This window comes from Erpetoichthys calabaricus, chromosome 2 (assembly GCF_900747795.2).
Source record: "Erpetoichthys calabaricus chromosome 2, fErpCal1.3, whole genome shotgun sequence".
NCBI lineage: Eukaryota > Metazoa > Chordata > Cladistia > Polypteriformes > Polypteridae > Erpetoichthys > Erpetoichthys calabaricus.
Genome location: NC_041395.2, coordinates 296,461,830 through 296,482,819, shown reverse-complemented (window position 1 = coordinate 296,482,819; position 20,990 = coordinate 296,461,830). Strand labels below are relative to the sequence as shown.

General features: G+C 37.5%; 1 protein-coding gene across 19 annotated transcripts in view; it reads left to right on the top strand.

Moving 5' to 3' along the window:
* tcf7l2 (transcription factor 7 like 2) overlaps nt 1-20,990 on the top strand; it is a 224,132-nt gene that overhangs the window by 85,001 nt on the left and 118,141 nt on the right. For all 19 annotated transcript variants that reach the window (XM_028795797.2, XM_028795796.2, XM_028795802.2 and 16 more), the window contains exon 4: nt 14,770-14,871. In XM_028795797.2, the coding sequence (XP_028651630.1) occupies nt 14,770-14,871 (102 nt within the window). The remainder of the gene's footprint in view (nt 1-14,769; nt 14,872-20,990) is intronic.

The window sequence follows — 20,990 nt, the reverse complement described above, 5'->3', positions numbered from 1 at the left end:
GGGTACAAAACTAGATGGCTCGAGTAACGGGACCACAAACACGAACCCGCATCAAAAAAAAAAATTCACGTCCGCTCCTACAACGCGCTTCTAAAACCGCAGAACAAAAAATGTTACGCGGACAATTAGCATTGCTTTCAAAAGATACACTTGGTACAAAACATGTGATGTCCAGATCCCGAATATAACAATTGGTTATTACAACTGGGAGATGGTACACTCACCAATACACATGGACTTCTCCCAGATATTATTACAATTCCTCAACCCTTTATCTGCAACGACTTACTTACGCAGATATTTGGAACAGCAATCTCATTAGACCAAATACCCTTTTTAACACAACGGACTATATTATGTCCAAAAAATATTAATGTTGATCACATTAATAACCAGGTCATTTCATTACTTCCTGGAGAGGCACGGCTCTTTCTAAGCTCTGACAAACTTGACTCTGATGACGACAATGACCATCTTAATTTCCCCTTAGAATATTTGAACACTATTAACCCAGCCGGATTTCCACAACACAATCTTAGCCTTAAAAACAGAACAATAATCATGCTATTAGGAAACCTTAACACTACACAGGGTTTATGCAATGGTACACGTTTAGTCGTCAACACCATGACACACAATGTTATTCAAGCAACAGTTCTTGCAGGATCACATGCTAACAATACTGTTCTAATTCCTAGAATTGACCTTACAAGTTCTGACCTGGAATTACCTTTTACACTTAAACGGCGACAGTTCCCCATTAACCCTGCCTTTGCCATGACCATCAACAAATCACAAGGACAAACCGTGGACAAGGTTGGCATCTACCTCTCTGAGCCCGTTTTTGGACATGGACAACTTTATGTGGCCTTCTCACGAGTTCGACGTTCATCTGACGTTAAAGTTAAGGTCATAAATACTCCATGCCAAGGAATACTCATTCAAGGACAACACACCATCTTTACTACTAATGTTGTGTACAAAGAAATTTTCCAATAAACCTTTACACTGTGCCAAACACTTTATTGTTTGCTTCCTATATGCGTCATCTACACCTTCACACTATGCTATATCTCATTCATACATCACGCTCTTTGTAATTTCCCAACACCAGGGGTTGGCGAGCGAAGCGAGCAGGGGGCGGAGCCCCCTAGTAGCAGTAAGAGAAGACTGCAGTCTACTGCACAACTGCAGACTTCCATTTAGAAAAACAACAACTCGTGTTAGTCAGCAAGCCTTTTGCACACCTTTCAGAATGCCTCTCATCAGATCCCTTAAGCTGGAACTGCCTTTTGTGATTGGTATTGCCCCAAGAAAATAATGGGTTTGTTTGCTATGCAAACTCAGTTGACTTTGGAGCTTCCTAGGTTCTGTTTGTGTAATACTGTTTTGATTAATAAACCAAGAATGTAAGTAATTGCTTTCAAGTAGCCTATAAGAGTAGTTGAGTGGTAGGGGAAAGTTTGTGAGTATCCACCAGGATAACATTATTTCAACATTAACTTGATTGCGTGGTTTGTAGATTTTGTTTTCTTTTATATTAATATTTGGAATTAATTGGTTATACATCGCTAACTAACTAATAACAAACAAGCTCTTTTTTTATTAAGCCAACTTTTTTGGGTGGTTTTGACCTTATAGCTGCATAGAAGTGGAGATAACCCTACAAAGGCAGGTGAAACATGCAGAAGTTTAAAGTAATATAACCATTTAAGTTGAAGAACATATTGTTGGGTTTCAATGCAGGCTGTTTCACCACTCTTGCTGCTCTTTTATAGTCTATAGATAAGCCAAACGTACAAAAATATAGTGGCTTAATGAAATGGTAATTACATGAGTCATTAGGTCATGCTTATGTATGTTTTGTTAGGTTATAGAAAACTAGTTCTGGGAATAGTTAAGATGTATGTTTGGACCCCAATAATCATGACTCCCATTTTTTATACTGGCACTGTGCCTATATGTGTAATTTGAGGCATGTGAGGTGGTTTCACTTTCAACCCTGAACTGCATCCACCAGATAGCAAATGGATGGATATGTGAACAAACACTAGTAGATGTGCTCATTACAATCAAAGAACAAATGCAAATCGTCTGTTCCTTTATTGGGACTGTGTAGGACACTGTATTAAAAGCTATTAATACCCCATCATTTCATCTGCTGTAACAAATGCATCATGCTGCAAGCTAAACAGTTAAAATTCGCATCTTATCTGAGTGGATCTGATTGCACTTTCAAAACTGCATGAATCTGTTTAAGTAACTTGTAAAAGGATAAAACTGGCAATAACAAAATCCTGTGTGTGTCTATGTCTTGGCTTCTTCTTCGTTTTGTTTTTTTTTTTTATTATTATAAATGAATAAGCATATTTTCCCCAATTGTGCTTGACACATTAGTATTAGCAGGGTAAACAAGAGCCAGAGGTAACAGCATTGGTGTGGGGGAGGTCGGCGCCTAGATAACGTTGCATATCTTGGCATGAATCTCAGGATGGCGTGCCTTTACAAGCCTCTCAGGTTTGTGGTGTTCTTTCCTGTGAGCTTCATTCCACGTGGCTAACACTGGGTTTTATTTTCAGAATTGTGGCAATTAAAGTTAGTCCAAATGTTTAACCGCTTTTTTTGCCCAACAATCAAGTTGGCCATTGTAGCGGAGCCCAGTGAAGCAGGATGCTGGCTGCCATGATGATTTCCTAATGGCGCCCAAACTAGTGTTATCCAGTTACAAGCGTGCATACAAGTTTTTAAAACTGCATCACTGCATGGCACAAGACTCTGCTCCGTTGGGCCCCGAGCAAGGCCCGTAACCTGAAATCACTCTTTCATGGGTATGACGTTAATCTGCATCAAGCCATGCAAGCAGGTCCTCCCACTTACAGAGAAAACTCGGAGGTCAGTATCAGGATTGGCACCCCAACCACTGTACAAAAAAAAACAAAAAAAAAACAAACCTCTCACTGTCCGGTGTGGTGCTGGTGTTGTCATCCGTTGCACGGCTGCACTTGGATCTCAATCTTGGTGGTTTGCCATGTCGTGAGTGCGGTAACGCACTGTAATCAGTGCATGCTCCCAACCATTCGTATTCATTATTTTTAGGTGAACCGTGTCATGTGTGATAAAGAAATTCAGAGTTTCACATTGCTCATTGTCCAGTAGTCTGTCTGTAACATTTTTGTTTTTTATTTTTTTTAGTTTTCCTCAATTATGATTTAAAAAGCATTCATCTTAGGCTGGTTTTGTACTACACACGACACGACGCGTGTACAAGCGGATGCTGCTGCTATGCAAGCAGTGCAAGATATCGTAAGGGTGAAAAAACAACATTCATCTTTGCTGTGTTGTGAATTCCCCAAAACATCCATTAAATGCCCATTACACCTTGCCACAATATCTCTGTAAAGGATGGATGTTTAATGATTACATCCATCAATCCAGGGATGCACGCATTCCACCAAGCATCGGGCGCTAGGCAGAAATAAACCCTGGATGAAGCATCAGCTCATCGCAAGGTGAATACAAGCATACAGTACATTAGTGTCCTTTTAGCACCACCAAATCCCCAAACCTACATGTCCTTGGAAGGAAACCGGAGTATATTGCAGAAATCCACCAGGAAAACATGTAAACTCCAGGCAGGGAACACCAGGCACGTGACTCCCTACTGCAAGGCAGCAGCACTACCGCTCCGCCACCATGCCTCCCCTACATGTGTATTTATTAGCAGTATTAATTATTTACATGAAGTTAACATTTTATCTGTAAAATTTAACATACATGCTTTAACACATTTCATCATGAAAGTGTTGTCAAGTATGAAACTAAGGATTCTAAATGTGCAGAGAGCTGAAATATCATAAATTTAATGTATTCCGTGTGGTAATCACTTCCTGCCACTGTTGTCATTGTAGGAGGAAACCCAGAAGCATGTAACGATTAACAACTGGGTCAGTTTTAAAACGATGTAAGACATTCTACTTTACTGACAAAATAAACTGAGATTAAAGTCAAAATTTTCACTTTAATCACGAAATAGACCTTCTTCACTGTGTCCGTAATTTATTTTCCTCTGTGGTTTAAATACGATTCTGTACTTTCTGATGCTGTTGTAAAAGATGGTATAAGAGACCTTTAAAATGTATCGCATTACGATGGGGAATATCCGATGCATGTATTGCCTATGTGAGAAATAGACAAAGAAAAGCACCACAGATACATTGGTATGTCTGCATTTAAGTTTGATTTGCTCCACCACATCAAACCATTCATCAGACATTGAAGCAGGCATATTGATCATGTAGGATCGCCAAAGTGGTTTGCTGTCACATGTTAATAGTAAACAAAGATTCTAACGTCATGTTCCAACTTGAACACACTGCATTTCCTGAATTTTTTTTTTAAACTGGTACTGCAACTCGCACACGCTTTGCTTTAATTTCAGAGGAAGTGTCAAATGAACACTGGGAATGTGTGGTAGCCATGATGTGTTCCGAGTGTGAAGTATAAACCAGCTCTCAGTTTTCATCATTAAAGGCACATTTTTATTTAGTTTTTGTTCTGTTTTTGTCACAGAAAAAATGTTGAGTATTTTTTATCTTAGTTTTTATCAACAAAATTAACACTGCAACACGTGACAAGTTGATTGAACCACAGCATGTGCAGCATCAACTGTGAGATGTACTGAGATTGTAACTGCACATTATCAATATTTATTACTGCTGCAAATCTTCATTTCACCTCTGTTCAGCAGGCTATTGCAAAGTGTACTTTGATCGCATGATGGTGAAGATGACAGGGTGTTAGCAAAAGAAACACATTTTTGAAAATCCATACAGGCTTGATTTTTGTAACTGCAAAAATTAGGCTTGATTGTAGTTCTTAGGAAGAAAGAGTAAATTAAATGACTTACTTGAATTTTCATATGGCATACTAGGGAGCTTTGCCTCCTGCTCGCTTCACTCGCCAGCCCCCCGGCCTGCACTAGCGCCAGCCACGTCACGTTTGCATATGTGGATTTCACATTCACCAAACAACAAATCTTTTAATTCTCGCGGATACGCCTTTTCATTGGGAAGAAACATTACTTTTTCACTGATGGCAACACGAATTAGACAATCTACAAGTCTCAGCCTTAAAGTTTAACTCCAAACACTATATACACAATCTCTTTTTCGCTGTTCCGTTATTTCAAGTAATAATTCAAGTAATAATTCCTGTTTGCGCTAATGTGATCTTTACTATGATTTTTTTGAGACTTTTGAATTTTAGTGCTTTCATTACCTGTAACCTGCTCTGCATGTGTTTCGCGCCAACGTTTTTGAACTTCTTTACAACATTCTACTTTGTCATCTACTCTTTATCTTTTATTTCCGGCCCCAGGCGTGGTTAAATCTCTTGGCACAAAGTCTTGTCTTGTGGGACTTGAAAGTATCTCTATGAAAAAGTCATGTCTTGTACCAGGATTTTTTTTATATAATAGAGAAATGTTAAGTAGCATAGCAGTGTATTTGAAACTTAGATACAAATATTAGCTCTTGGTTATAAGCTCACAAGACTGTAAAATAGAGTGCATTAGTATGTAACCCAGCTCGCACATTTAATATAATTTTAATACTGTGCGTTGACATTAGATATTTATTAGCCTTCCAGTAAAGATTTTCTTGTGTTTTGAAATCTGTTAGATTGCATTAGTTATTATGATGTCCTATTGAACCTTTCGTTTACAATAATCTGAAGACAAACAATGTAAGCAAAAATCTTTTCATATACCAAGCTTAGCAGTTAATTAGTCAGAAAATGTAAAGATGAACTCATACAAATATAGATGTGTGGATGTATGTGTGAATGAACAACTTATAACTAGTACAAATTATTGTGTTGTTGGTTGAACCACACTAATATTTAAAATTCAGATTTTTTTTTATTTTATAGTTTTTATTTTGTTCTCCAAACTCACCATGCTTCTCTCTTAAGAAAGCACCAATCCTGGATTACAGTGCGTGTCCTGACGACCATGCTGTCAGAGACATTCATTATAGGACCCCTGGCAGTGCCACAGCAAATTACTGTTACTGATGAAAATAAACATCTTTTCCATGGGGACATTATGCACTATCTGTATGCTAACAAATAGTGTTAGAGGATGCACAAAGTAGCTACCATAAATTTATATATAGTACATATATAGTGTTTATGTTCCCTGCAGTTGCTAAAAATCTGGCCATTCATAAGCCCTTTAAAATATGTACAGTATGTTGTTTCTAGATTAAATATTTATTTTAGTATGTACGTATGTAAAATAGTTTAAACATATATTCCCTCCATGTACAGTATATAATATATATTTATATATTCAGTGATGACATGAATGTGTATGCATGTAAGTGTCCAGGTGTGCTGATGAAAGTGCATAGAATCTTGTCACTGTATAATAAGTTCTTTATCTTTCCAGATAATGAGTTTGTTTCAGTATGACATAGTCTGTATTGGCAGCAGACATTAGCTGTTTGGCAAGAACAAAGGTTATGGGTTGGGTTTGCACAGGGGAAGAAATTAAACAAGAAGATCAACAAGTAAAAGGGTAAAAACAAAAATGTGACTAAGCAGAGCTCTCGTAGAGATTGCAACATACTAATACTATTTATTTCTTGTTTCTTGAGTGCAATCATGTTTCGTTTTTTTTCTTTTTTTGTGAGTGGCAAGACAGGGTGGTTATCCTGTGAAATTCCAGAGTCACATTAATAACTTTGCTTTTTGTGGAGTGTTTTAGGCCTTTGTTTGGTATTTCCTCTAAGGTGATTACTTTGTTTTCTACCCACTTGGTTATTTGCTTGCAACTTTGAGAATTGTAATAACTGTTGCACTTTGAATTTATTGAAGCTTGTGATAAGCATGTTGCAATTTCTTCTATCTGAGGTGCAAGTTTTAATGTATTGGTTGTTAGAGACTGCGTGGAGAAGAAAGTTCATTTTTTCATTTCCTGTTTGAGAACACAACAATTAGCTAAAGTGTCATATTCAAACTGTGAGATAATTGTGTGTAATAAAATAATAACAATTCAGATATGGATAACATTTTATTCTGTGAGATCAAAGTACTTTTCTACCTAAGGATTATTTCAAATGCTTGTCACAGATACTTATGTCTATATTAATGTATATACCATGTTTGTATGTATGTATATTTATATACGTGTGTGTGTTTGTGTGTACGGAGTGTACAGTCTTTACCCTTCGATTAGACCACTTGGATTTCTGCATGGTTTGTATAGAATCTGCTGCTACTCTCCTCTCAGTACTGAACAGCACAATTCACAACATGGGGTCAAGAGAGAAAAGAAGCTGGAGTTTTCTGGCTGTGTTGCATTTGTGCTGTTCAGAGATTTCAGTGACCCTTGCAAAGGTGAGAGAAATAAAAGTCTCATCATAATGCTGCTTAGGCCAAATTTGTTTCATTAAGACAAGATAATTCAGCAATAAGACCTGCCTGTGCAATTGGCCAGTGGTCACTCTGCATTATGCTTCCACTCCACTTGGCCTTCTAAAAAGGGTATGGAGAGTCAGCTATTGGTCTACAATAGGCTTATGAAGCTTTGACTGGATTTCTGCTTGAAAATTAGAAATTGTTATTGGTACAAGCAATAAAGCATTTAATATTGGGCTATATTTTATAACAGTATAATGTTCTTAACCTGTGATATTTTGGGCAAAACGAATTAGATTAATCTCTTGTGTAAAATGTACATGCATTAACTCTGTATCCCTGTTATGTCAGCAATATAAACAAAATACTATCCTGAATGGGATTCTAGACTGTTGCCTGGTTTTCTAGTATATAAGCAACAATTACTTGTAATGAGATTATAGATTGAACATTTACATATTATTGTTACATCTTGCCTGAAGATGGGGCCTGAGTTGCCTCGAAAGCTTGCATATTGTAATCTTTTTAGTTAGCCAATAAAAGGTGTCATTTTGCTTGGCTTTTCTCTACATATTATTGTTGTAATTAAGTAAAGTAATTAGCACTTAACACTCTTTTGCTACTTATTACTTTGCCCCAATTTCTTAATGGGTTTAATTTATATACCTTTGGCCTGAATAAAACGTATAGTTTCACATCTTTTTACACCTGGCATGAATAAGATGGTTGATAGAGATGTCATTCTAGTATGACTTGTGACTTTTTGTATCTTGTAAAATTTACTTCACCCAAATTATATCAACAAATATAGACATAATTTGTGTGGGCTGCTGTCCTTGTTTAAATTTGCATTGTTTTAAATCAGGCTGATCAGCAGATTATAATAATAATAATAATTCATTTTATTTATAAGGCACTTTACATTAGTAGGAAATCTCAAAGTGCTACTTAAAAATATTTAATAAAGACAAAACAAGATAAAAATAGAGATAAAACAACAGTAAATAGTTTCATTCTTGTCAATATGCTTTCCTAAATAAAAAAAAGTCTTCAGCTGTTTTTTAAAACTGCCCACAATCTGCTGTGTTCTCAAGTTCTCTGGTAGGGCATTCCAGAGCCATGGAGCAGTGACTGCAAAGGCTCGGTCAACTATTGTACAAAGTTCGGCCATAGGGGGGCGAAGGTGGTAGGTATTTGCAAAACTGAGGTTTCTTGTAGTAGATTGAAATTTAAGGAGTTCCTTAAGATATTGTGGAGTATTTCCATGAATACACTGATGAGTGAGCAAACAGAGTTTGTATTCAATACGGAGGTGAATAGGGAGCCAATGAAGTGACCGAAGGATTGGTGAAATATGCTTATACTTCCGCACCTTCGTCAGGATCCTTGCAGCACTATTTTGAATTTGTTGGAGCTTTTGAAGGCTCTTGTTGGATATCTCGATGAGGAGTGCATTACAATAGTCCAGCCTGGAGGATGCAAAGGCATGAACCAGCTTTTCAGCATCTCAAAGGGAGAGGCAGGGACGAAGTTTGGCTATGTTTTGGAAATGGAAAAAATGCAATTTTACAGAGGTGATGAACATGTGTATCAGATGATAGATGGGAGTCTAATTTGACACCCAAATTTGTAGCAGAGGGGGAGAGGGTAATAGTATGACCAGAAAAGGAAATACTTTACAGAGGAATGGTGCTGTTCAGCTTAAGGATGTTCTTGGACATCTAGGTCTCAATCTCATCCAAGTAGGAGGAAAGGGTTGATGGAGGTGTAAGAGAAATCGAATCCAGTCTCACATAGAGCTGCTTGTCATCGGCATAGCAATGGAATGAAACTCCATGACTGCCAATGATGTGACCCAGGGGTAGCATATAGTTGTTAAAAAGGGTCGGCCCAAGGACTGATCATTGTGGGACCCCAAAAGTGACAGTGTGGGTACGAAATTTAGCATTCCCCCAGGGCCACATACTCAGCCCTATCTGTGAGATAGGACTCGAACCACTCCAGAGCAGTGCCAGAAAGTCCAATTATATGGTGGAGACGATGGAGAAGAATATTATGGTCTACTGTATCAAATGCAACTGTGAGAGTCAGGAGGATAAGGAGTAATGGAGAGCCCTGGTCAGCAGCCATCAGGAGGTCATTGGTGACTCTGACCAGGGGCTGTCTCTGTACTGTGAGAAGATCGGAGACCAGCTTGAAATTTTTCAAAGAGATTACATTTTTTGAGGTGATCCTGAAGCTGGACCAAAACAACCTTTTACAAAACCTTACTCAAAAATGGAAGGTTGGAGATTGGACAATAGTTTGCTATCACTTCCGGATCCAAAGAAATTTTTTTTAAATGAGGTCTAATTATTGCAGTTTTCAAGGCCAGTGGGACTGTACCGCCCTGGAGAGAGTGATTAATGATATCAGCAATAAGAGGGCTTATGTCTGATACATTAGCTTTTACCAGAGGAGTAGGAAAGGGATCCACAGAACATGTTAAGGGCCTCATCCTCTGGATGATCCCCTGATCTCCTTTACCTGTAGTACAGAGGAACTGGGAAAGGCAGCCCATTGGCTTTGGTGTGGAAACATCCAGCGATGGAGGGATTATTGGTGCTCACTTGGACTTGAAATTTTTTATTTTGCCTATAAAGCTTTTACTGAATAATAGAAATGTACATCTGAAATCAAAACAGCATGTTTGTACCCAAATTTAAATGCATTAAAAGCAGAAAGTAATTAATATTTAATTACATTTTCAGTCTAATTAAATTTTTCTTTTCAAAGTGTTTATACAGTGCATCCGGAAAGTATTCACAGTGCATCACTTTTTCCATATTTTGTTATGTTACAGCCTTATTCCAAAATGGATTAAATTCATTTTTTTCCTCAGAATTCTACACACAACACCCCATAATGACAACGTGAAAAAAGTTTACTTGAGGTTTTTGCAAATTTATTAAAAATAAAAAAATTGAGAAAGCACATGTACATAAGTATTCACAGCCTTTGCCATGAAGCTCAAAATTGAGCTCAGGTGCATCCTGTTTCCCCTGATCATCCTTGAAATGTTTTTGCAGCTTAATTGGAGTCCACCTCTGGTAAATTCAGTTGATTGGACATGATTTGGAAAGGCACACACCTGTCTATATAAGGTCCCACAGTTGACAGTTCATGTCAGAGCATAAACCAAGCATGAAGTCAAAGGAATTGTCTATAGACCTCCGAGACAGGATTGTCTCGAGGCACAAATCTGGAGAAGGTTACAGAAAAATTTCTGCTGCTTTGAAGGTCCCAATGAGCACAGTGGCCTCCATCATCCATAAGTGGAAGAAATTCGAAACCACCAGGACTCTTCCTAGAGCTGTCCGGCCATCTAAACTGAGCGATCGGGGGAGAAGGGCCTTAGTCAGGGAGGTGACCAAGAACCTGATGGTCACTCTGTCAGAGCTCCAGAGGTCCTCTGTGGAGAGAGGAGAACCTTCCAGAAGGACAACCATCTCTGCAGCAATCCACCAATCAGGCCTGTATGGTAGAGTGGCCAGACGGAAGCCACTCCTTAGTAAAAGGCATATGGCAGCCCGCCGGGAATTTGCCAAAAGGCACCTGAAGGACTCTCAAACCATGAGAAAGACAAAGATTGAACTCTTTGATGTGAATGCCAGGCATCACATTTGGAGGAAACCAGGCACCGCTCATCACCAGGCCAATACCATCCCTACAGTGAAGCATGGTGGTGGCAGCATCATGCTGTGGGGATGTTTTTCAGCGGCAGGGACTGGGAGATTAGTCAGGATAAAGGGAAAGATGACTGCAGCAATGTACAGAGACATCCTGGATGAAAACCTGCTCCAGAGCGCTCTTGACCTCAGACTGGGACGACGGTTCATCTTTCAGCAGGACAACGACCCTAAGCACACAGCCAAGATATCAAAGGAGTGGCTTCAGGACAACTCTGTGAATGTCCTTGAGTGGCCCAGCCAGAGCCCAGACTTGAATCCGATTGAACATCTCTGGAGAGATCTTAAAATGGCTGTGCACCGACGCTTCCCATCCAACCTGATGGAGCTTGAGAGGTGCTGCAAAGAGGAATGGGCGAAACTGGCCAAGGATAGGTGTGCCAAGCTTGTGGCATCATATTCAAAAAGACTTGAGGCTGTAATTGCTGCCAAAGGTGCATCGACAAAGTATTGAGCAAAGGCTGTGAATACTTATGTACATGTGATTTCTCAGTTTTTTTATTTTTAATACATTTGCAAAAACCTCAAGTAAACTTTTTTCACATTGTCATTTTGGGGTGTTGTGTGTAGAATTCTGAGGAAAAAAATGAATTTAATCCATTTTGGAATAAGGCTGTAACATAACAAAATATGGAAAAAGTGATGCACTGTGAATACTTTCCGGATGCACTGTAATATAGATACTTCTTTTTTTGGTTTGTTGTTGAGTTTGTGAGGCTGTTGTAGAACATAGTAGTAATATATTTCATTATTTTGTTTTCATTATTTTGCTTAATGTTAATTTCACTTTATTTAAGAATAGTTTCAATGTTTTGTAAATTTATAGAGAGGAAGGAAACTGTGATGCCCTTTTTAAAAAATAAATGTTTTTGGGCTATGCTATGAGCAAGAAGGAAGAAGCTGTGCATATATTTATCCACTATTCATTTTGTTGATGGAAACTTTAAATGTTAAAAATCACATTGCATGCTCTCATTGTCATATTTCTGAAACATGTTTCAACTTTAGTTGTAAAATCTGGAAACGCCAAGGAGAAAAATGAAAAGACAAAATAAAATGCTTTACAGCAAAAAAAAAAAAAAAAAAAAAAAGCTGTACAAGGCAAGCTTTTGTTTTCTATAACATAGCGCAGCCAAAGTCATTCAGTCATCTTAACCCTTCTTTTGAAAGACTTTCCACCTTAACAACGATGTGTTGTGCCTCTTAGCATGGGGCCACAGTAATTATCTGGCGTCTCAGTCCACATTGTATAAGGGAGTTGTTCAGGGGTGGCTACCGCTACGCAAGTCTGTCAGTCGGCTCATGGCCATCTGGTTTAAGTTAGCTCTCTCAGCAGTTGGGCTGAGAGTCATTTCCTCCAAAACGTCATTGGCTGACTATCAGTACCAGTGCTGTCCTGGCCTTACTGAGTAGAGAGTTAGGGTACTGCAGATCATCCAACCACAGCTACAGTATGTATAAAGGTAGCTTGCTATCTTCATTGAAAGCTTTTTTGTGTGTGTTTTTTTTTTTTTTTTTTTTTTTTTTTATGACAATACAATCATGTTTTAAATATTCATTTGTCTGGCTGTATTATTTAACTCGATGTGCTTGAAGTGTTCATTTTAAAATAATTGTTTGCATTTTGTAAAGATCTTTTCGATTTTTTTTTTGTTGTTTATATATATATATATATTCTCTTCCATATATATATATATATATATATATATATATATATATATATATATATATATATATATATAATATGGTTTTTAAAAACAAAGCATTTAATCTATTCTGCCTTCAATAATTGCAATGGCATGGATGATAATTAGTAAAGTAAACTCCTGGGTCTCTTAAAAACCTGATGGTATTAAAACATTATGCATTCATACACTTACATTGGGTAAAGGTTACTAATTAATCAATAAATATTCCTCTAGAATCTTACCATATATTAGCCAGCAGCAGAAGCAGCAGCAAGGTAAAAAATCTCTGAGGAAGCACATTTAATTTTGGGCGTGATGGTGTATCTTCTGCGGGCTAGTAATGCTTTTTCTTACTAACTTAACAACATGCAGTATGTTTGGTTTCCTTGTCAGGTCGAAATTTCAGTACACATTTGTGTATTTATATGCTTGTCAAGTATGACAGCAGCATGCAAAAATTAAGTATATGAAGTTAATAGGACCCTCTGACCATTACAAGTAAAAACGGAGGCTGAATAATGGTAAAAAAAATGGTTATTTGTTGGCACAATAAGCATGTTGTTGTCCTTGCTTAAAGAACATGGTAGATTTAACACCACTAGAATGTCATAACATTCCTTGTTGAATAAGGTGACACAATTATAGGCAGGGATGATTCTTACCATACTGATTGATATTTCTGACTTACCTCATTTCTAACACGTTCTCTTACTGAGTGTAGAACACTGAACTGCCATGGATCAGGCAGACTGAGTGAGTGAACAGGTTAAACAAAGAATGAACTTGTACATCTGGGGTTTCTGGATTGATGTTTACTTCAGGGGTTGTCATCACTGCATTATGGGATAACACATTAAACACTGATAGTGTATACAAATGTTAATATGCAAGTGGTGCACTTGCATTGCCACCTTACGGAGTAGCCTTCTGATATAGCAGAGAATTTTCTTGACTTTAAAATATCAGTCATGTTTTTAAACTCTCCCACTCAATGGTAGGTCTATAAATTCCAAAGTTATGAGTTTGTAGTACTGCAAGATATATTGAAAATGTACCATTTACATAGCTGTGATATCTAAGTATACCTACACTTCTCATTTTGTTCAAAAATGTCTAGTTGGCCTTTGCTGTTTTAAAGGTGTCTCCAGCTGTATTGTAAAACCTCTTAAGTGACAGCTTGAGGGAAAGGTATGAGGGTTGCGTAGAAATTATGTAACATTTTTCTATACCTAAGTCAAAATTAACAGAAAATGCCTGCAACTTATTCTGTGGTTAATTTAAACTGTCCCACTTGATCTTGCAGTGTCATGAAGCAATCAGTTCCATAGTGACATCTCAAAAATGGTGTTTTAAACACAGGATATCTCTAAATGTTGCCCCCTTTCTACTCATCCACTCTATAGTTGATGTCTTTTTCCCTTACATTTCTGCCTTTTTGGGTCTCCCAGTGATGCCATAGGAAAAAGAAATGATGAATGATAACAAGGATTCAGTCTGGTTAAAAAAAGGGGGGGGGGGGGGGGTATACGTTTCTGGTGTCTTGCTGTTGATGCTAATGGAGATCATTTACACAAATGAGGTTTATGGAAAATGTCTATTTATTCTATTAGTATGTTCAATCAATTTTATAAATGAAAAACCAGCTTTCTGGGTATTTCTTACAATAGTAAAGTCAAAGCACCAATTTCCCATTGGCTTTGCTTAATACATGTAGTAACACCCCGAGCCCTCCACCCAAAGCCACCATTATATACTGCTCATAGAAGATCAATAATATCAACCCCCGCCAAATCCTTGATGTTTTGTATCAATTTTTGTTTGTCATGCCTGTCATTTTTGTTATTTTTCAAAACTTATTTATTTTTTGGTTCTGTATTGTTTTAACTTTTTTTTTTTCTTTTTTCCCCATTCTTGTTTCTTTTCCTACCATTCAGTACCTCCAGATGAAATGGCCCTTACTTGATGTACAGGCAGGAGGCCTACAAAGTAGGCAAGCACTTAAAGATGCCAGGTCCCCTTCTCCAGCACATATTGTTGTAAGTAAATTATACCACTCATTCATTTTCATCATTTCCTTTCTCCTTAGCATGGGTAGATGCTTGCCACCATATGTATGTGCTGGGGGGACTGCTCCAGTTAAAACTATATTTTGTGCGTAAAAGTAGAAAGATATAAAAGTCTATTTTGTGTTGAAAGATATGTTGTAGTTTGCAGAATATGTAACTGTAAGAAAACCCTGGGGCAGCACTGTGTATTGTTTTTGACTCAAGAATGTGATATGCAGTTTGTTTATAGTAGCATATTGTCACTAAGACCTGAAAGGAAGTTGTCAAATTTGTAACAGAAAATTCCCTTGGTTGAATGTCATCATTGATTGCAGATTCTCTATTACAGACACAAGGAAACGGTTTTACTGCCCATTTACCAAAGACTGATTTGTTCTAGAAAGACATATTTTTTAGACTTTTGATTAGAGATGTAGAGGTTCAGATTTAATTTAAGTCTGAAGTATTTTCATTTCGGAAAGCTGCACATATTCTTCCCATGCTTTCAAGTCAAGTGCTTAAAAATACTTCTATAGGTTCTATAGATGAGCATAATCTTATGCAGTTTGTAAGGTGTATATATTTTTTAGTTTTTAGGTATGGAATAGCAAAATAAATGGCAACAGGTTCTGTCATCCCTTTGTACTGTAACTGCTATGACCAATTTATTACATTCAAGAACTAGTTATTTTCCCATTGTAATACTATTCACATGCCATATACCCCATAGCTTTATGATTCAAGCAGGTTTGGTCTTGTTTATGACATAATTTTAAGTACTGGTAGTTTGTCAAACCATCTTGTCTTAATATGGTAACACCAGGATATTTGTGACCCCACAAACCTGTGGCAATTTTTTGTTTTCATGCTAGGGTCCTTATTTCAATTTAAAATTACATCATGTTAGCTAATACAGTGTGTGAAAAAGATATGCTATCTCTTCAGGGCTTGTTGGGTGGTTAAGCTTTCTGCTTCAGTGATCCTAACCACAAAATTGAAGATATACATTAACATTCAAATACGTACTGTATTTTCAACCTTTTACCATGTTGATTCCTGACTGCTTATTGCATATGTGAATTCTGCACATTCTCCTGTTGTCCACCTGAGGTTACATCTGGAATTCTAAAATACATTTGGTTAAGTTAACCATAATCTCTAAGATGGTACAGTATGAGCCAGAATGGATGTTAGTATGACTGTGTCCTACAGTACCCAGGTGACCTGCCCTGGGTTGTTTTCTGCCTAGATTGTTCTTATCCAAAGTCCAGTAATAAGTAAAATATATCCAGAAAATCAAAGAGAGAAATGTGAAGATGGAGTGGGGCATTTTCCTGCTGTTTTTGGATGAGTTCATCAATCTTTTACATGTATTTTGTTTTTTGATTGCTGGACTTAGAAAGTTAAGTTGAGGCATCCCACAAATACATCAAGATGTCTACCACATCTGGTTTCTGCTACTTAATTCTGTTTTAAAGGAACAGCTTAAAGATCTAGAGAGCTGTAATGTACCAAATGTCAATCTAGAATTCCTGCTGTTCTGTCAACCAAATGTATATGTGAAAATTGTACATTCTTATATGAATCGCTGGCTACCAGTATACTTGAATCTAAACTGGATACACTACAAGACAACATTAGTATAGCTCACAGCATGATAAATAAAAAGGAAAGGCATTCATAGGTAAAATCACAGGTTTTAAAATTACTCTGATTTTCTTTGCCTAAGATATTTTAAAACTCTCTTTATAATTTATATAAGAATAGTTAAATAATATAGGTGTATTCTGCTGAAAACACAGCTGTTATGTAGTAATATGAAGAATTGCAATACAGTACAATACATAGCCTCATAAGTAACACCCCATTGAACTTCCCCTTCAGTTAAGTGAATGGGCACTGTATTTGGTGGTGTAGGTCAAGAAGTAGTAGCAAATGCTAGAAATGTAATAAGGCATTCTGATGACATTAAAACAGATGTGACTAAAATTGCCTCCTGTGAAGTTAGATTTGACCTTCATTTACAGTTCGGATAAAGTTGGAGAAGGAACTGTTCAGCAAAGCTCTAGTTCTGTTCTTGTAAATCATGCATACAAAGGGAAGTAAAGTCACTGCTGTGAATTTTTTTCCTCCTTTCTCTATAAAAAGACTTAAATTTTAACTTTGAAGTCTTGGAGCACATTTGTAGAAAGTTCTCCAGATTTCAATTACTCTGCCAGAAGATTGTCAAACAATTTTTTTAAATGAGTCTGTTTATCTGAATTATTGTTTTGTGTGCTTTTGCGTGACAAAGAAAGGAGTGTGAAAATTGAGTTATAGACCTGTAAATCTGAGGTATACACTATATATAATGAGCATTCCTATCCATAAACCTATCTAAATATACATTGAGTAGTAGGCATAATTGTTTAAATCCAGTGCAAATTATATATTGATTGGACCAAGTGATTATCTGATTAATAAATACTGTTTAAGGATGCATAGTGTATTGTTTTTGTTTAAATACACAATTTTTCTATCACCTGAGTGAAAGAGTTAGCATGTGTGTAAAAGGAGTGAGCCCTACAGTAGATTAATCCTCCAAGTATTTGTCCCTTCCTGGAGCTAGATTCTAGTTAAGGGTCTCTGCTGTTAGTATCAAAGTATCTCAGCAACTTCTGCTGAGGGTTTTGCTTTTGTTGCAAACATTTTTATTTTGTAGTGTTACCCGAAGACATTTATTATTATTTTGTGTGTGTAACATGCCACCTAGTTCCTCTTCCATCTGTGAGGGCTGCCTTTGCTGAACTGGATGAAAAAATATCTGTTCTCTATCAGATCAGGGATGATGAGCAATTTTTGACTCTGTAGTTACAACAGGTGCCACCAGTGAGCTTGACTCCCTCATTCGCCGGTATGGCCCAAACCACTTCTCATTCTGAGGTAGTCATGGTCAAATTGACAGAGTTTTGGTCCAAGCTAGGAGCTAAGCCCAAGGCCTCATCAAGGTCAACTCTGTGCCTGGTGGTATAATGATGTAAGTGGTATAATGCTGCTCTGCCATCAGAAATTCCACTGGATAACAAATTTGCGTCCTGAGTGAACAAGGATATCCTCCGTTTGCTGGTTTTCTCAACCTCTTCCTCCCATGCCGGCCTGGACTCAGTTGCTAAGAATGAAGCCATCCATACAGTTGGCATCTACAGGCCACTGGGGAAAGCAAACAGGTACCTCTACACTCCCATGTCTACCTGTGCAGTGTAGCTCTTGGGCTACAGGCTGGGCTGTAACGTTGCCCAGTGCCCCCAGTCTTCTGGTAGACTTCCAATGATGATATTAATTGGTGACTCCGTAATTAGGGAAGTGAAATCAAAGTGGATTATAACTGTCTGTTTTCCCGTTGGCCAAAGTAAATGACATAATATCTGAACTCCCACGCCAGCTAACTAAATATGCTTTTGTCATGAAGATCGTTATCCACGTAGGAACAAATGACACTGTCCAGTAACAAGCAGAAATCTTAAAATATGATTTTTACCTCACTTTGAGTTTTTGAAAATGACTGATAAAAATGTTTTAATTTCTTGTTCTATTACTATTCTGCAATGTGGGTACAGTCGTTTTAGTAGGCATCTCAATTTGTAGGAATGTCTCCTGGCGCAAAGTAAAATAATGAATTTTTGTTTTATCAACAATTTTAACTTTTTTTGGGAATGCAGCATGTTTTTTAAAAATGATGGGATTCATTTAAGTGGGTTAGGCTAACACATGCTGTTCACTAACATTCTGCACAACACTACTAATTGTCCACATGCGTGACTACCTACTACTAACACACTAATAGGTCTATCTCAATACATTATTCCATCCCATTTTTCATCAGTAAAAGTCTTCCTAAATTACCTTCTGTTTGAAGTGGTGGAGTAAATGCTGTAAATCTCAGTACATTCTGAGTGTAATTCTGTGCTAAAATGTTGTATGAGCAGACTGCATAAATAATACCACCAGTCTTCACCAGTCAAATTTTCTCTAACAAGTGCTCAGTCCATATGAAACAAGACTTTGTTTAAATTGACCATTTTATACCTCATCAGTTAGATTTTTTTATTTGTGACTGAGACCTGGCTTAATGTTGGTGACCTCACCTCACTTGGTGATCTCTGCTTTCCCTGTTGCCGCTTCTTAAAATCCCTCTAGGAATACTCATCGTGGAGGTGGCTTAGCCACTGTTTTAAAAACAGTTTTAAATGTAGATTTTTGCTTGTTGATGTTTTTGTCTCTTGAGGTGCTATTCATGATAATTAATATCCCTACCCCTGTCCTTTGTGCATTTGTATACAGACCGCCCAGAAACAATAATAATTTCATTCAAGAGTTTTCTGATCTCTTGTCATTTATGGCTTCTTGCTGTGATAGAATGTTGATTGTAGGGTGTTATAACATCCGCATTTTGTCCTTCAAACCTGTGGTGAATGAGTTTTTATGCCTTGTGGATTCTTTTAATCTTATCAAGTCAGTATCGGAATCAACACATCAGAAGGGTCATGCATTAGATGTGATCATCTGGTTTCTGTCTGTAACCTCGATTCTAATCTTGATTCCGGTGTGTCTGATTTTTTTGATTGTGTTTGAATTAACATTATCTTGTCTCCTTTCCACCTCCTCCCAGTCCCATGCCCATGAACCCGTCTGATCAATAAACTCTACAACAGTCACTCATTTTACTAATATATTTATGCTCACTCACTTACCTCATATTTCAGATACCTTTCTCCTATGCACTGATAATGATCAATTAGTCTCACACTCTGGATTGTGTGTGTGTGTGTGTGTATATATATATATATATATATATATAAATAACTTGGCTCCACCCCCGGGTTTGGTCTACCGGATATACAATTTAAAGAGATTATTTTCATGGGAATTGTTACATATGCATTATTTTCACTTTTACTTTAAAACTTTTGTAAAAACAATACTTATCCTTTATTTCCGGCCCTGGGCGTGGTTAAATTTCTTTCTCGCAGGACATATAATGCTGCTCGCGTTGTGAAGAGGGGCACGCTAAGGAGTTGCAGTCGGATCATCAGCTGGCTTCCAACTGCTGCTGCTGGCAAGCTGTGTGTTCTGCTTGTCGTTGTTTTAAGAACTGGGAGCACATGATGTCTGTCTGCCAAAAGCATTCCAACAACTGCTTGGTTAGATGTCCGTGATCTTGTTTTAAATGTTGTCTCACTGTCTTGTCTCGCGTGACGTTAAAGTGTCTCTCGCAGGACGTCAAATTGCAATATCTTGGCACAAAGTCTCATGTTTAAGGTCCCCTGGAGATCTCTTTCATCTCGCAGGTGTTTTAACTGTCTTCCGAGAAGATCATGTCTTGTCTCCCCTCCACCCACCAAGATTTTTTTAATAATAGAGAGATGTAAATATACATGTGTGTGTGTATATATATAATAGTGCTGGGCGGTATACCGGTTCATACCGAAAACCGTTATTTATTTTTTTTATGATATGGATTTTTCTTATACCACAACACCGGTTTAAATTGCCTAAACGACGTTCGGAACGTGGCGCAGTGGGAAACTGTTCAAGTGGGGACCTTTTTCACTGCTACACCACCAAACACAGATTTGTTGCACTTGGGCTCTTTTTCACTGCTACACCACCAAATAGTGGGCGGTAGCATAGGTATGCTGCGCAGTGAAAATGGACAGAGAGCCGAAAAAAAGCAGTCACATCTGTTGCCTGGAGATGCTTTAGTTTTAAAAGGTCAGATGTGTAAATACTGTTTCTATACTACTGGATAATACTGCAAGCCAAGCTGTACTTGTTTTATTTGTTTTCAATACAGTGTAATGTACCTGGGTACTGTGTAATAGTGTGACAACATTTTGACTTTATTCTCGACATTTCCACTTTAATCTTGACGCTTATGACGAGAATATATTCTTTTGACTTTATTCTCGTAATTTGTCATTAAAGTAGAACATCGTAAACTAAACTTCATCATAAAATGAATATTTAATTTACTAGATTTTCTCAAACCCCATCATAAGTTATATAGCACATTAAATGCTTTGTGTTAAGTGATTCGTTCAGAGATGGGTGCAACTCTGAATGGATGGCAT